This window comes from Austrofundulus limnaeus, unplaced genomic scaffold, assembly GCF_001266775.1.
Source record: "Austrofundulus limnaeus strain Quisiro unplaced genomic scaffold, Austrofundulus_limnaeus-1.0 Scaffold214, whole genome shotgun sequence".
Taxonomy (NCBI): Eukaryota; Metazoa; Chordata; class Actinopteri; order Cyprinodontiformes; family Rivulidae; genus Austrofundulus; species Austrofundulus limnaeus.
The window spans coordinates 798,123-816,642 of NW_013952616.1; the positions used below are offsets into that span (position 1 = coordinate 798,123).

The following is an 18,520-nucleotide window of genomic DNA, read 5'->3' on the forward strand; positions in this document are numbered from 1 at the left end:
CTGTAGTGGCGACCCGTGACCATGGAGATATAAACAGCTTTTTATAAGGTAAAAATAATAAAACAAGGTCTTTGTCTGCAATGATTAGGCATGTTTTTTTATCTCAATTTCGGCTAAAAGAATTGACAAAATCCTACACACTGTGCCTTTAAACATTTTCTTCTGTTTATAGGAAAAAAACTCAGCTTAGACATTTATAAAAAAAAATCCCCACTTGTGTGGACAGGATGAGTTTAAGGCACAAACACAGAAGTAATTTTTTGTTCTTACAAAAGATAAAAAAGCAGTGTTAATGGGCCCTTAACAGGAATCACTATAGCTCGCATTGTGTTTTTATCTCCCCCAATTGCGTAAAAGAGAACTTGGAAATACCAAGCGCTTGTTCGTCCATCTTGTAACCTGAAAAAGTTGAAAAATAAGTAATGTGCTGACTTTCATGGTGTGTGGCTGCATCTAGGGGTAAGAAAGGTTCTTATCGAAAATTGGCTTACCACGTCAAAATCCAAGACAGCCACCACCAAATACGTATCAAAACCAKCCCAGTTATTTGAGTAAACTGTGCTTTCTAGTTTTCTTATTGCTTAAATGTCTTGTTCCTCAAATGATTGGGTTGCCCAATGAGGGGGGCAAAGAATAATCTATGTTGGCCAAGGTCACCCCCTGGCTCTACCACTAGGCCTGGTTGTGGATAAAATATCTCTCTGCTCGATAGGACTCATTACTCAACGCTAGACAAGAAAAAATACTACCTCTTTTCTTATAAACAGACTTGATGTGTCATCACTAGTGGCCCTTTTTTAATAATTAAAGTAATAAGCAACAAGCTATAACACAAAATCTACTTTTATTTACTTATTTATTTACTATATAAAATTTTTATGTTACTAATAAATTAGCGCTGAACCCTTTGCTTTCTGTACTGTTTACCATCACATTTTACATTTCTCTTTTTTTTAAATATAGTACATTGCATTTTTTATGACTGTTAATTCTAACTTAAGGGCCATAAAGAAACAAACTAATTTGCATCAACTCATCAAGTCACTGAAAGTCGATTTGGTGGACATCTAGCTGTTTAATTTAGCGTCTCAATAAAATGTAAAGAAAACACGTTTCGATCTTCTCAAATGTTATATTTAGGCAAAAGATGCAGCTGTGGTGTTTTTTTAAGCTTCAAACCCAAGTATCCTTAAAAATCAGAAGAGTAAATGTTTGACCAGTAGAACACGGTACCCTCGCCTCATATAGTGGCAACATAGACACACTCATACTAACTGTACATTTCACCATGTTGACACAGAAATTCATGTCCTCATTCCTTGCCCCGCTTCCAGTCGTCTGACCAGTTGCATGACGTTTGTTTCTTTTCTTTTCTGTTTTCATTTTTTTTTTTCTCCTGTGATGCACATGTGAACATGAGCTGGGTTGCTGAAGATTTGAGCTTTTATTTTGTTAATCTTGGGGTCCAGAGTGGGTAGAGTGGGGTGATTTTCATTTTGGTTGATTTTGTTGTGCTTGTTTTTCTTTTCTTTATTTGTATTATTGCTCTTATTTCTTTGGTGTCCTCATCGTCATTTTCAATGTCATCATTGCCACCATCATCATCATCATCATCCGTTGTCCCATCCTCCGAGCAAGGATAGAGCCACTCCTCCCGTTTTCGCCCTCATCTCGTGCCGCATGAACTTTTGGTGGTTGGAAAACTCGAATTGCTCCTCCTCATCACGTTTGTGCTCATCTTTGTTATCCACAAAAACACGTTTCTATTTTTCTTTTTGTTTATTTTACTCCATATTCAATATAGCATAGAGAAAATGAACGGCAACAAAATCTTTTCTTGCCATCATCCATTTTTTTTTAGTCTTGTGTTGAGAAACTCCATTCTGTCTCGAGAAAGTTGAGTGTGAAAGAATGACCCCTCCCCTTTTGCGAGTGGTAATCTCCCTCACCCACCCCCAAAACCCCCTTCCCTTCATCTCAAAATCAGCCTTTCTTTTGGCCTCTCTGCATATACATGTCTGTTTGAATGCAGATGGCATAAAAAGTATTTTATTGCCACAAAGTATATCTGTTTTTCTATTCTATCTGTTGCTCCAAGTAGAAGGCATTTGTGGCATGCACTCTCCTGGACTGCCCCTGTGCACAAAACACTAACTATTGTAWTACTCCACCCCTCATTCTCCTCAGCTTCTGCATGATTGGAATCCACTTTATCTGCTGCTGCTTCTCCACTCATAAATCTCAGGCTAACCCCCACCTGGCTTCTAGTACATGTCAGTRTGTGCATGCTGGGGGGACCACACGCGTTGGGTCTAAAACCCCACCGGTGTTCCCCGCAGCATCTTCTTGTGTTTGTGCCGGCTGTCTTTGTCAGTACTCCGTCTTGTCTGTGCTCGTTTCGCTCTTGTGTCGTCTTGTCTGTKTTAATAAAACTGTTAAACCTCACCTTTTCCCCCCTGACCCCCTGCTTTTTTTTACCCCCGTCCTACGAGAGTTCCACAAGAGAGCAAACAAAAGAGGGTGCAGCAMGACTCTGGAAAATCGTCTGAATAAAACTGCATTTTAGTAACTAATGCAAATGATCTGCATWAACCATCAAAATCAAGTTTAAACCTTTGATTTTTGATCCAGTGCTGRTTGCTACAAATCTTTAAGGATGTCAATCTGGTCTGGTTGTTGTTATTACTCAGAATAAGATCAAATAAAGTCAAATTTTCATGGATATTGAACAGCAGGCATTTTATATCTGAGAGAGAACAGGTGTGGCTGATAAAATTATTAGAATCTTTTTTTTATTTGCTTCACGGGTGCCCAGAAGTCCTATCAGAAAGATAGCTACACATCTTTAAACTCATAAACAAAACAAAGCTATTACTGTTGTTGCTTATTACGATGCACTTTTACTTTGTCAAAATACCTGCCAGAAGAAAATTGTACTGTACTCGGATCAGCTAAAGGCTATAAAGCAAAAATTCAATAAAATGAAGGCCTATTTTTTGKCTGTGGTTTAGTACTTTTGAACTTTTTAAGTCATTCTTCAAAGCCACTGTAAGATGCATTGAAGCAGATGACAAAACAAAGTAAAACCGTAGTCATGACCTTTTACCAAAGATACATTTTACTGTTCAGCTTTCCTTTGCTACATGGTAATTGATTTTATTCACAAGCATWTTTATCATTCGTTATTACAGGAGAGCAACAAGAGCTATGAGCTGGTCGAGTTTGTTGTATTGTTGTTGTTAAATTTTGTTGTGAATACTATAAGATGTGGCCAGTATGTGATTTTAACCGTAGGACAACATGAAACTAAAACTTCATGTTTTAAATCTATTTTAAAATATGTCAAATGATCAAATTGTTTTTATTTAAAAACAAACTTTTACAGCAGCTAGAATAATGTTTGATTAAGCTACAATATTGTTTTAGTCATCTTTTATCTGCTGCCTGTTCTGGAGTCAGGTCATGGCATCTTTTTACAAAACCCGTTCTTCTGTGAGGATTCCAAGGTATTCCTGGGCCAGCAGAGAGACATAGTTTACTGAATCTTTCCCGAGGTGTCATCCCTGTTGGGCATGTTTCTGTAGGGAGGCGTCCAGGGAGCATACTTTCCAGATAGCTAAACCACCTTAACTGGCTCTTCTCATTGTGGTGGAGTAGTGGCTCTATTTCGAGACCCTTCTGGATAACTCCATTATGTCTCAAAATAGCCCAGATACTGCGGCAACAACTCATTTTGATCATTTGTAGCAAAGATCTCGTTCTTTGGATCACTATCTAGAGTTCATGATGATAAGTTAGGATKGGTGCGTAGATCAACAGGTAAATAAAGATCTTTGCCTTGCAGCTTAACTCCCTCTTCACTAAAATAGACTGGTACAGAGTACACAATATCGCAGAGGCTGCACCGATCCATCTGATCTCGTTCTCCATTCTTCCCTCTCTTTTACACAAAACCCCAGGTGCAGTCCATTRTTTTTCAATTCAGGACAATGGCCTCAGATTTATACGTGTAGGTCTTTCCCCTAGCTAGCTGCTTCGCACTCGACTGTGAACCGCTCCAGTGAGAGCTGGCGATCCCAATTGGATGATTCCAACAGGACCATATCATCTGGAAATAGCAAAGAAAGAATCCTGTGGCCACTGTACCAGACTTCTTCGACCCCCTGGCTACACCAAGAAAGTATGTCCATGAAAGATATAAATGGAATCAGTGGTAACAGGACGCCCTGGTGGAGGCAGACTCTCACACTGAAGAAGTCCAATTTACTGCTGGCAATGTCAGCCAGACTCTCACACCATTTTTAAGGACTGAATGGTCCATAACAATGAAACCCTAATCATAAAACTCACAGAGCATCCCCAGAGAACCAGGTTGATTGCCTTTGTTACGAGAGTATGTGTGTCTCTCTCTTTTCAGGTAAACTTTCACCTGTAATCATGCCAACTAGCTTCAGGTGTGAGCAGCCTATTTAAATGGGCCACATCCTTTATCTGAGGGGGAGATGAGACTTGCTCTCTCCTCCCTCTGCTGCGAGCTGCTTGGGTGCATCTTGGCTGGTGGTTTCCCTCACAACTAGCCCTTTAGTTTTAACAAATCCTTATTTARTCAACTACACCTCTTATCTGGTTGTCCCATTTATGTTGTTTCCCTTTGAGTCACTGGGTCATAACATAAAGCTTACAGCACCTGGTATCCGCAGGCAGTTTCCCATCCAAGTATTAACCATGCCCAATCCTGTTTGGCTTCCGAGATCAGAAAGTATCGACCATGTTTGGGGTAGTACAGCCATAAACCCGGACGAGCCCCCATTATGTTACCATCCAGTGGCTCAAAGGGAAACAATATAAATAAACTCTCATGCCCTCTGGGCTGGGATGGATTCCACATTGTTCCTCCCGAATATGAAGTTCTTACATTGACTAAAGTATTTGAGTTGAGTCGAGAAAAGATTCAAATAAAAAGTAAAATGAATGCCAAGTTCAAAAGTAAAAGTACTTTTTGAGCAGTTTTAGTTCTTTTTGATCCCCTTGTAATACTGAGGGCCTGACAAGCTATTGTTGGCTTTGTAGTTAGGAGGAGTAGTCAACTTTACACTCCACTTCACTGGAGAAAAAACAAASAGTTTCTTTGAAATCATTTAAATGATGACGAGAAGTTGTGACCTTTAAAAATCATGTAAAACTAAAAAGCAGCTCATACTGTATCTATTTGTTGCACAGCTCCCAAAAGATCACATCTATGTGGTGTCTGTTATAAACTAAAACTTGTACCCCAAAGTCGTCTTTGTTCAGACACCCAAGGTTTTATACAAACCAAGTCAACCAATCATGTCATCTTGCAAAGTGGGGCTTGTCAGGGCTAGTGGTGTGGAATAAAGTTTATATAACATTAGCAACGCTTCATTAGCTGTTTGATTGTGTAGATGAAGAGTAAAAAGTGCCAGAGCAGAGTTGATTATAAGCAGCTACTCCCAAGCAAGTGGTGAAAGTCAAAGCAGGGCTAATCTACATTTTCCCAGTTCCATGCATATCAAATGAGGTAAAAGGGTAGAACTTCATTTAGGCCATTTCTTGGAATAAAAAGATGATCATCAAAGATAAAAAAAAAAAAGTGCAGTTATGATGAACAGCAATGAGATTGTAAAAGTTTGACCAATTCTATTAGGATTAAATGCAGATTTATAGTTGATGGAAAATACCAAACATGAAACTAGAATGCTTTAAAAATTTCTGAAAAACTCCCAACATTCTGCACAAACTTAGTTCCTACCCTGCTTTAAAAAGATGATCCCAAATATAAATCCAAGGAGCTTTCTTCAGTCTTTCTGTTTTAGCATCACCTAGCAATTTTCCTCCAGGGCAACTTGCATCCCATGTGTAAGTCAAGTGCATCATTAAAAAGACAGTATTTTTACCAAATTGGCCATAAATGGTCCTTCAGGCACCATTACCCTCAGCTTTTGATCAAATGGAGCTCAGATCAAACAGAAGGAACATCTAAATATGAATGATAAAAACATAAATGTCTCCTCATCTCATTGGCCTTGGATAAATAACATCATGGATCTTTACTCATGTTAAAGTTAGATTAAAGGACTGTTGTAGAATTCCATCATTATCCTGTATAAAGGATAAAAACTAAAAGGTAGAGAATGATCTGAATGGATCTCTGAGTACGCTTTTGGCATTGATTATGTCTTCAGTTAGGGTCGACCATTGCTTCACAGAAGTGAGATCAGTTTGAAGGTTATTCTAGCGAGTGCTAAGGTTCCTCTTTACAGCAAACTGATCAGCTGACAATAGTCACCAAGCTGTAGTCAACTATGTGATGATGGGTTAGTAGCTGTTTGCCATAACTTCAGGACTTTTTCAAAAGAGAGGTCTTCCTCCAGCCACAAGTAGTAAATGGAAAAGTAGACTGCATTTACAGTGGTTTGCAAAAGTATTCATACCCCTTGAACTTTTCCATATTTTGTCACATTACAACCACAAACATAAATATATTTCACTGGAATTTAATGTGAAAGACCAACACAAAGTGGTATACAATTGTGAAGTGGAAGCAAAATTTTACATGAATCAAAACATTTTTTACAAATAAAAAACTGAAAAGTGTGATGTGCAAAATTATTCAGCCCCCCTGAGTCAATACTTTGTGGAGCCACCTTTTGCTGCAATTACAGCTGCAAGTCTTTTAGGGTATGTCTCCACCAGCTTTGCRCATCTAGTGACTGCAATTCTTGCCCATTCCTCCTTGCAAAACAGCTCAAGCTCAGTCAGATTGGATGGAGAGCGTTTGTGAACAGCAGTTTTGAGATCTTGCCACAAATTCTCAATTGGGTTTAGGTCTGGACTTTGACTGGGCCATTCTAACACATGAATATTCTTTTTTTTAAACCACTCCATTGTAGCTTTGGCTTTATGTTTAGGGTCGTTGTCCTGCTGGAAGGTGAACCTCCGCCCCAGCCTCAAATCTTTTGCTGACTCCAACAGGTTTTCTTCCAAGATTGCCCTGTATTTGGCTCCATCCATCTTCCCATCAACTTTGACCAACTTCCCGGTCCCTGCTGAAGAGAAGCACCCCAGAGCATGATGCTGCCACCACCATATTTGACAGTGGAGATGGTGTTTTCAGAGTGATGTGCAGTGTTCTTTCTCCGCCACACATAGCGTTTTGCATTGTGGCCAAAAAGTTCCATTTTGGTCTCGTCTGACCAAAGCACCTTCTTCCACATGTTTGCTGTGTCCTCAACATGGCTTCTGGCAAACTGCAAACGGGACTTCTTATGGTTTTCTTTTAACAATGGCTTTCTCCTTGCCACTCTTCCATAAAGACCACATTTGTGTAGTGCACGACTAATTGTTGTCCTGTGGACAGTTTCCCCCACCTGAGCTGTGGCTCTCTGCATTTCATCCAGAGTCACCATGGGCCTCTTGGCTGCCTCTCTGATCAGTGATCTCCTTGTTCGGCCTGTAAGTTTAGGTGGACGGCCTTGTCTTGGCAGGTTTACTGTGGTGCCATACTCTTTCCATTTCCGGATGATGGATTGAACAGTGCTCCGTGAGATGTTCAAAGCTTGGGAAATCTTTTTATAACCTAAGCCTGCTTTAAACTTCTCCAAAACCATATTCCTAACCTGTCTGGTGTGTTCTTTGGACTTCATGATGCTGTTTGCTCCCCAATATTCTCTTAACCAACATCTGAGGCCGTCACGGAGCAGCTGTATTTGTACTGAGATTAGATTACACACAGGTGGACCCTTTTGAGTCATTAGCAGTCATCAGGCAACTTCTGAATGCAATTGGTTGCACTCAGGGAAAAGGGGGCTGAATACTTTTGCACGTCGCACTTTTCAGTTTTTTATTTGTAAAAAATGTTTTGATTCATGTAAAATTTTGCTTCCACTTCACAATTGTATACCACTTTGTGTTGGTCTTTCACATTAAATTCCAGTGAAATATATTTATGTTTGTGGTTGTAATGTGACAAAATATGGAAAAGTTCAAGGGGTATGAATACTTTTGCAAACCACTGTATACAGTGCTTGTCTAGTTTTACTGACTACTCAAATTGCTTTAACACACCATTTTGTCGGTTTGGGGGTTACATGGCAGAGGAAACCACGATTAAACCACCAACCATTTTAATTGAAAACACAACTCCTCTTCCACCGGAGCCACAGCTTCCCTGGCTCTTCCACCATTTGTCTTCTTCTTATTTAGGACCTGTTTATMAAACATTTGACTTTCTGGATGGAAATAAATGCCCATCTAGGGGAAGTTTCTTTGGCTGGGGTGTGCACWGGCAAGATAAGATGTTTTAATGGGGTAAAGTGGCGCATGTTTCTTAGAAAACTCAGCCACTGCAGAGCACACCAACACAATCCCTGTCATGTCTCTGAAAGCATGTCCACACAGGAAATTCATGTGTTGCTGCCTCCCTGGTAATCAGTTCACCACCTGTAATAGGTAGAGGTGAATGATTCTGCTACAGCAGACCTCCGGGCACAATGCACAAAACCACAATGGAATTTCAGGGAGCCCTGAACCACTGACTCATCCACAATTTGCTGCGTCAGAATCCCATTGACTCACCTCAGCCATGGCTGATGCTGGTGCACCAACTTTCTGCTTTTATGATGTAGCGTTGTCAAATCTCCTGCACACAGTCTGGATTCATTGGCATTCAGAAGCCTCAGCAAAGGCTAGATGGACACGGGGATCAGAATGACGAAAGGGGAAAAAAGAGGGATGGGCTGTGGTGAAGAAAAAGTGCTGCTCTGAGATTTCTGCTTCTGTAGCCTTGAAGCTGCTGAGGTAGTCAGTCAGCCATTTAAAGTTTTTATATTTACTTCAATTCCTTTTATTAAAAGGCCACGCAGGCCTGCAGCAGATAGTGTCTTTCTTACATGCTGGGATGAAAAGAAGAGGAAGCTTTTAAATGAATTTTGTTTCATGTTTTTTTTTAATTTTATAAATGGGATTTGCTCACTGATGCAAAGGCCAGTCAAATGGCACAAAGACGCACTTGTTCTTTAGAAGTCTGGGCTCCGTTTTAGTCACACACAAAAAGAAAACAAAGTAAATGGCAGCAGGTTTCACAGGCGATGAGAATTATCAGCCGGCGAGGCAGAGGCTCGGAGTGAAAAATCCTCATCCATCTTGACAACTTTGGAAAACAAACGCAATCTGTTAGAGCAAACCCATTAGTAAGCACAGTGTTTGTCTGCCTCAGATATGCAGCAATGCTTGTGCAAGAGCTTACACAGGATTAAAGTGTTTACCAAAACATCAAGGTCCTCTGCACTGACTTTAGTGGAGACCCTTAACTGCAGTGCTCCCCCACATCCTCTTCCATCCAAATATTTTGTTGATACAGTGTCGAGAAAAGAGTTGCCGAAAGCTGTTTGCGGAGATGGGAGTGAAAAGGATGCAAACAAAGCTGGAACAACTGGGCTAGAGCTGGATAAATAAAGGCCGAGCTGGAATCATCTACTCCACACTGCTGTTTATTTACTAGTGCAGGTTATGATATTGGAACATTGCCATGGCAGAATATCCTATAGCTGCTGCTGGGAGAAAAAAATCTGCCACTAATGCAGTAAAAACACCACTCTATCATGCCAGTCCCTGCAAAATATTAGGTGATTCCCATTAATGGTGTCATCGTTTGAATTGGAACAGATCACACATTAACTCAGAACTCCCAGGTCTGGTTTGCTAAATGATCAGGGTAGGGTTTATTATCAGCCTGCAAATGAGAAACCAAAACCTGGTATCTAAAGATAACTGTGCACATCTCTTTAAATTCTCCAGAGGTATAAATAAGCTCTCCACCCTGCACCCTCTTGTGGAACTCCAGATGTGTATTTGTTGAAACAAAGGCTGTTGGTTATGCACRTAACACAAAGCATCTATACAGTTTGGAATAAAAAGCTAGTTAATTATCATTTACTCCACCTTTTGATTAATTAGTGAATGTGTTGGGCTTAAATGCCATTTAATGTTGGTTATACATCACCCATGGTGCACCTTGTTTCCTGTTAGATGCTAATGAATGGTTTGCTTGAGGAAAATATCCCACAGCCCTTGGTGGCGGTGCCTTTTATTGCCCATAGACCCCTTGTTTACCCCCCCCCCCCCATTCTCTCCTCCTCACCTGTCCCCTGGCTTGCTGTATTGTTTTTTTGTATCTTACTCTCCCTAAATGCAACTTACTGAAGCATGCATTAACCCAACTTCTTCCGGTGGAACTCAAATCCAAAGAAAGAAAAAAAAATGTTGATTTTTTTTTAACATACATCCAGATTGCACGCCCTGTCTTGTGCTTTAAGTTACTAACAAGAGAAATGTATTAAAGTAACTAATAATAAAGAGGTTGTTGTTATTAGTTACGCCAAAGGTGGTGACACTTTGCCTCTAAACTGTCCCCCACCTTCTCTTTGTCTGCCTCAGTGTGTGCTTTCTGGTTGTTCATCTCTGATAGTATGAGAAATTTAATGCCTTTCTTGTTTTTTTTTCTTGCTTGCTAATGTGATTTAATTTGTGCATATATGTTAACACACATATATGTGAATATGTTTATTTTTTTTCTGAAAATGTCCAATATATTTAAAAAAATTCTACTAAATTGTTCTGAATCTGTATTGCCATAGCTTTGGTGAGTTTTTCTATTTTCTCTATGATTTCATTCCCATTTCACAAACGTGTTTTTTGGTTTTAAACCAGGTATCAAAATGATGCAGTTTCAATGTAATGTTTTCATAGAGAAAAAAGAGACGAACCGCCCCTCCAAAGTAGACCCCTCCCCACCAACCACTATTGTATTTTTTTATGCTGGTCTTTACTCCTCACCTTTTCTTGAATAGCTCTCTTTTTATTAAAATTTGGATCAAATTAGTCTGTCTTTTTTTTGTGCATGGCAAAGAAGTTGCAGCTTAGGGTTTGTAAAAGTTGTCAGTGTTCAGAGTGCTGTTCTCTTTTGTAGATGGGCATGTATATGCTCATTGTTTGTATATCCCCATCCCTTCCTTACAGCCAAAAGCTCTAATGCCGCCCGACCGCTTCGTGCCGCCTTTACATGGACATGGCAACTGATGTACACATTCACCTCCATTTATGTCATTTCCTTCCTAGTATGTTCATAGGTCCCACCCCCCGTCCCACACTCCTTCCTCCTAAAACCTTTTAGACACTCAAAGATTTGTACAGTACTGTTTGTTCATGACTGATGAACAAGTTAATGTTGAGCTAAAGTCGAAAGATTGATTCYGGCTGTAGACATTTATGGAAATGTATTCATCCAAGTAGTAGATGTACATATTTCCTTTTTTTAAATAAATATATATAAAACAAAATGACGTTTAAACGAAAAAGAAAAAAGAAGATATCTTGAACAGAATGGTGAGGATTGTTTTCATGTCATGATGTGTGGATGTATGTGTTGTTGCCTCCCTATACCATCCTGTCTAAAAATAGAAAATATATAAATATACATATATATATACTACTCAATCAGAAACTGTTAAATAGAGTCTAATCTGTCCAAAGGCATTCTTACACAACTTTCTTTTGTAAATTTGTTTTCTTCCTGCCAAAATCATGCGGGCAATTTGTTGATGTAAGTTGACAAACTGATGGTATGCTTTCTTCCTTTTGAAATTGCYTTTTTGTTTTGTTTTGTTTGGTTGGTTGTTTTTTTAGGTTCTTTTGTAGGCTTTTATGATTTTCTGAGCTGACTTTTGTTTTTACCTGTTTTTCTACTTACTTCCTACTAATCCTTTGTTTCTGGATAACTGTCCGTTGCTTTCTGTTGTGAATGTTTTATCACAATGTTTGCTCTAACTCTAAGGTCTTTTTGCAATGCTTTTATTTGTTTCTTTTTTAATCTTTTTTGGTTGGTTGTTTTCCTCATTTACATTGTTTTGTTTTTATTTTTTGTTCCAAAAGGTTTGCATCTCTTTATAGTGCCCTGTTTGTGAGCCTTCGCAATGTTAAAAGAAAGTTAATAACTTTAAAAAAAACGAGCYACTTTGGCCTAAGAAAGAGCAGCTTCAACAGACATCTGAACGTTTCAGACTCTAGTTGTCCATCCACAGGTTTAACTCGAAAACAAAGTTGGTGTATTTAATATAAAAACAAATTTTTGTTTGTTTCAGGCTAAAAGAGCTTCTAAAATCAAGGCTTTGGCTCAAGTCAGCAAACATTCAGGTGTCACTGAACTGCCCAGCGACTTTGTGCCACTGTGGTAACTGTAGGGTCAAAAGGCAAGAGGTTAGGGCAAATAGGGGAGCCCAGTAATGCTGAGGGGAAAACGTTCGTTCAGTCAAGTGGACATGTGCAATATACTTGTTTTTGTATTTTCATCAGATATGTTGAATTATGTTAAGTGAGTCAAAACATGTAGAAACGAAGTGTTTGTTCTTAAAGGGATCCCCGATTAGTTGTAACATTAGACTTTATTTGATAAACATATCTTTTAACTGTAAAATAAAGACTGTAAAAATACTGTAGGCAGTTTAGTTTTTTTAATATTTAAACTAAAAGTTTTAAAATATATTACGCGGATGGGGCCATTTTATTTACACGCAAAGCATTCTGGGTAAATGATGACATCAATTAGGTCATCGGTGCGAGGCTGCTAGCGAGCTATATCCACCCTGAAGGTTAATCTTGGACAATATCTGAAGATCGACTCTTTTAAATGAAACCAGAGAGCRTTGACAGAGAGAAGGTAGAAATGACTCAGCCTGTAACTGAAAATATAGATGGAGGACAACAGAGCTGCTTCATGGATGAAGAACCTCAGCCTGTTAGCTTTAGCTTTAGCACCGACGCTATCACCATATATACATGTATTAGCTCAGCGCTACACATTTTCGTCACTGAGGTCCTCCATCTACATGACAGAGAGGGGAACACAAAAATGACTCAGCCTGCAACTGAAAATATGGATGGAGGACCTCAGTTTAGCTTGTTTGTCGCGCTAGCGTTGAGCTAATACATATAAGGCAATATAGCATCTGCGCTAGCTCAAAGGCTAACAGGCTAAGCTGAGGTTCTTCTTCCATGAAGCAGCTCTGTTGTCCTCCATCCATATTTTCAGTTACAGGCTGAGTCATTTCTACCTTCTCCTCTCTGTCAACGCTCTCTGGTTTCATTTAAAAAAGCCGATCGTCAGATATTGTCCAAGATTAACCTTTAGGGTGGATATAGCTCGTTCACACGAGGACCTATCCACTCATCATTTACCCAGAATGCTTTGTATGTAAACAAAATGGCTTTGCCCGTGTTAAAATATATTTTAAAAAATTTACAAAACTGAACAGCCTACGGTATTTTTACAGTCTTTATTTTACAGTTAAAATTAATTTTTATCAAATGAAGTCTAATGTTAAAACTAGTCACGGATCCCTTTAAAACTGAAGTCTTGCGACGTATGTTCACAATGTGTTTCAATCACATTTGTTGTGTTCGTAATGGATTGAAGGAAAGGGAAATTACAGCATGATGTCATGTAAGAATGGCATACGTTGATCTTGTTGGTGTGACCTTTTGTTGTGCACCAACACTGTCCTCTCAAATTTCCAATGATCCTGTGACAATAGGCACATTGTAGTCTCCTGTCAGCACCTAGATTGTGGCTACGTAGATGCTTACACTCCTGCTCTACTTTGGCTTTTCTCTGTCTGATCTTTTGTCTTTTATTCTCCTTGTCTTCAAGTACAGTTCAAATTAACCCTTGTATAGATGTCTTAATACATTACGACAGCTTGTTGAGGTGTATATATGAGGAATATTTGACATTTCAAAGTTGCTAAAGTCATAAGAAATTTTTCGACATGACCTGTTGCATGGCAGTCAGTTCTTGCAAGCGATCAYGGTATATAAACTGGAGTATCAGATACATAATAAGGCAATTCTGTTATTCTATTTTCTTACAGTATCTTAGTATGCCATAGAAATGTAAAGCAGATACACACTAGTGAGATATGGTATTTGAGCATTTCCATTGCAATAGCTGTTTGTATTTGTTGGCACATGCAGGTCAGATGAGTTAAAAAGTACCTGTCTGAGCAGCCACAGTCTGAAACTAATTGTTCCTCATTTCAAACTCAGTGCTTTCAGACCAAATGGCCTTGTGTTTGAACTGCATACAAATGTTAATATCTTCAGATTTTCATCCAACTTAGGCTGCCTGCTGTTTCTGTATGAATTATTTAAAAAAGGATTTTCTCAAAAAAAAGGCTCATTAAAGCCTAATTTATCTTGAGATCTATACAGAATCAGTAGCAGGAACTAAATAAAGGACTACATATTAAAATAATACCAAAACTAGTGCACATCACGTTTTAAATGCTTGTTATTGTCTGAGAATGTAGGATAGGTACAAAATCCTGTGAGGTGTCAGTTTATTGTGGCTCACCCTTGTGCATCCCTCAAAGCCTTTTGATGCAATGTATACTTTATTTATGGCTGTTGCTTTCTTTTCGTTTTGGTCTTGTTTCGTTCTGAGTTTTGTTGTTTTTGCACTTTTACAGTACTTTCTGTTCTTTCTTTTTTTATCCTTTCCTGTTGATTTCCTCTTTATATTGAGCTTTGCTTCTTCCATTCTTTGTTTACTGGTTCTCTTGGTTGACTGCTTCTGCTGTCTTGGTGGTGGTCTTTCTGCTGCTTGACTTTTGTTTCTGTCTCTTTCACTTTCCAGGAGGGGAGCTAGTCATCCCCATTCTAGTGGAGGACCCCATAGACATCCCTTCTGTATCCACCCGTTCACCCTTCATTCCCTTCCCCCCAACCCTCCGCCCCGTCCTCACCATTATCGACACCACCAAAGAGTCCTTGGCCATGGCCACTGAGGCGGGGGTACCTTGCTTGTCGGACCGAAGCAACGATAATTGTGATGGTGGTGATGGTGGTGATGATGGTGATGATGATGATGATGATGATGGTGATGATGATGATGATGGTGATGATGATGATGATGATGGTGATGATGATGATGATGATGATGGTGATGATGATGATGGCATGGTGATTTCGGGGTTTGGCTCTGGTGAAGCTTTCGACTCTAGCCTGTCCCCGACTGACGATGAAGATTTTTACACCACCTTCTCCCTGGTAACAGATAAGACCTTGACCACATCGGCCTATGAAGGTGGCTACAAAGTTCTCGCGCCCAAGTGGGAAGCCAAGGACTTGAGGCCTAGTAAGGCCTCAGAGGCAGGTAGGACTATACCCACCTTGCCTCTGCCTGACATTCGAGGCACACCGCCGGCGGCGGTCCCCTCGGATACGCCACCTAAGCTGCCTGCAGGGAAAATGAACAATCGTGAGGTCAAACCCCTGCAGCCGGAAATCGTCCTGCTGCCCCTGCCCACATCCTTTGATGTGGACGGCACCAAGCCGAGGGGCCCCTTCATCACCTCACCCATGCTGCGCACGGTCCCTGCTGCCTTGCCTACGATACCCGGCGTGGTGAGGCGCGTGCCCCCGGGGGTCTCGGAGGTGATCCGGGAATCCAGCAGTACGACGGGCATGGTGGTGGGCATTGTCTCAGCTGCGGCCCTCTGCATCCTCATTCTCCTCTATGCCATGTACAAGTACAGGAACAGGGATGAGGGTTCCTACCAGGTGGATGAGACACGCAACTACATCAGCAACTCGGCACAAACCAATGGCGCCGTGGTGAAGGATAAAACACCCAGCGGTAGCGCCAAAGGTAGTGCCAGTAGCAAGAGACCGAAAGACAAGGACAAGGAATACTATGTATAGAAAACAAATCAWTTCACAACATATAAATAAACTTTTTGGAGCAAAGTTATAGACATTTTGACAGTACCATATTGGCAACTGTGATTTAAAAAGAACTATAAATCTTGTGAGAACTCAAGACTCAATGTCGGTGAATCATTTACAAAGGAACTTTGGCTTATAGAAGCCCACTTACTATTGTAAGCATTAAAAAGTGACAATGCAGTACAACTTCATTGGGACAATTTTACAATGTCCCTGCTGGAGACATTTGACAGTGTGACTTCTAACTCTGAACACCCCACATGACCCCCAAGTGACTGTGAAGAGGTGTGTAATCCTTGGAGTTCTGATGACCTGTCCATTGAACCCTGTAAGATATGATCACTGTCATTTTGGCCATTCTGAGCATGCATGTGAGGTGTATGTGATGTGGTGCTGGCATCTGTGTAAGCGAGGGACCTCAAGAGACTGATTGTCGGGGAAAAGTTGGAAGTCAAAACATGGTTTTTTGCTAAAAAAAAATAAAAACAGTTCATTAAATGTAGCTTTCAGCGGAAGTACATGAGGTATGTGTGTTAGGAGCTGTCTATTTCTGTATTTTTTTTATTTACTCATTTACCAATTTATTTTTATTTATTGAACTTACGTTTTTTTAAAGTATGTAGTCAACCATCAGGGTTGACTAAACTGGACAGTGCTCAGCAGGCATACAAATGATAGATGATGGAAAAGTAAATCACAACCTGGCCAATAAAAGTACCATGCTTTATTTCCCCTGAACAAACCATTCAAAACTTCTGATACTGCTTTTCTTTGCCTTCGAGTCCTTTATTTGTTCTACTATCTTGACATTTCCTCACATGTTGTAAGAGTCAACAATGAAACTGTCATCATTTTAAAATGAGGGGCTAAATATCCAGGTTAGAATCAATGCTGTGTGAACAAGTATGAGTCTTTCAGTTGCCTTGTTTGTTTTTGTTTTTTGGGCTCAATGGAAAAAAAACAAGTTCCTTTAAAACTTTTTATAACCTTACCTATTTGCAGACAGAAAAAATTCAAGTGATTTGTTTTTTTCTGTAAAAACATAAAAGAAATGGTTGTGGCCCAGAGTTAAGAAGTGCAGTAGGTTTGTCAGATTAGAGSTTTGGTCTCTCTGGATGACGTTTCATTTCAGTCGCATGAATATTTGACCATCTGAAGCAGCCAGTTGAACAGACTCGCCTTCCTCAGACGTTCTGGGAGAGGAAACCTCCTYCTTCTTCTGAAATAACTTTCATCATGTTGTTTATTTTTTTATTGGACAAAAAAAAAGAGTATAAGTCAAATAAAGAGATATGATGGTGGATTTGGAGATCTGTGCTGGCACCTTACTCATACATTCTTTCTGCTCATTGTTTTGTTTTTTTGTGACATTTCTGTTCAACTTGTCTGTTTACTTTTTTAGTTGCTGTTAGTTAGCTGATTTAATGTCTCATTTATTTGACAGTATGTTCTGGTTGTTGTTTTTCTGTCTTTATTTATTGCCGAAATTATTTGTTGTCTATTTTCATATCTGTCAGTCGGTGTGTGTTTCCACTTTGATTTTTACTTTTTATTTAATTATTTATTTATTTATTTGTGTTGGTACTTTTGGCAATTAATTGTTGTCTTATGCTTCCTTGACTTCAAACAATTCCCAGAAATAAAAAGAAAATGTTGTTCCCAAAAGATTTTTTTTATGTTAAATAGCGAATCATTGTGAGTTAGTAGTTTGTCTCATGAGATCAGGMGGCGTCGCTGCAAGAAGACGGACGGCTGAAGCAGATTCACACGACATCACTTCACTGACTTCCTTTTCTACCTGAACCTGGTGTTGTTTCTTATTAATGTCCAGAACAGAGCAGCTCAGCACCATCATGTGTCTGCAGATGGGTTTTTTTTCCTGAAAGATTTTGCTCAATAACTTTCAGCTTCAACAACGCTAAACTTTAGCTCAAATCTGCAAATTTGACAAATTTACAACCATTTTTGTGTTTTCCGTTGTCATTGGTCTTGTCCAAACATCTTAAATTGGGTCAGCTCCTAAAATGAATTGTTTGTATGTTTTGTTAAAATCCTTACAGTGGTTTGAGATATTATCCTAGACTTCAAATTATTTAAATTTCACAGTTAACTAAGATCTGCATTCTGTTGCTATTTGATGGTAGTCAGTGTCAGTCCTTACATACCAATGTTAAGGTCAAAATTTGTTAAATTAACTKAATCATACGCATTTTAGTGTTTCCTAAGATTAGTTGGCTGTGGCGGCCATCTTGGATCAGTTATGGATGAACATTTAATGAGAGTTTCATTAAAATGTGTCCACTTGTTCRTGACGTAATGTGGTAGCAGCAGAAACATTATCACCCACCTTCAGCAGAGAGTAGGGATGTCCTGATTGAGATKTTTTGGCTCCTGATACAATCCGATTTATTTAATGATTAATCTTTCTGATACCAATCCGATAGCTTTATTTTTTTATTTCTTTCCAAGTGACAAGGTTRGTAGTATTAAAGTGAGCCCTGCTGTTCCCATCATGAGAAACATCCAGTTTGCAGATTTTGCAAGATGCAGTTTCAGCATCATTGGGCCTCATGCAAGAACATGTTCGTATTCTTATCCTAAATTTCTCTTACTTTTGTTCGTACGAAGGGTTCGTACGAACATGTCACGTCAGATTCAACAAACTCTTCTATCTTCAGGAAAAGTGTGTAAATGAGCTGCGTAAATTCCACCTGTTCGTATC

General features: G+C 39.5%; 1 protein-coding gene across 1 annotated transcript in view; it reads left to right on the plus strand.

Moving 5' to 3' along the window:
- LOC106525132 (neurexin-3b) overlaps positions 1-17,463 on the plus strand; it is a gene marked incomplete in the record, with an annotated part of 484,453 nt that extends 466,990 nt beyond the window's left edge. The window contains 1 exon segment of the mRNA XM_014019257.1: positions 14,708-17,463. Coding sequence (XP_013874711.1) covers positions 14,708-15,774 — 1,067 coding nt within the window.
- Positions 17,464-18,520: the final 1,057 nt, after the last annotated feature.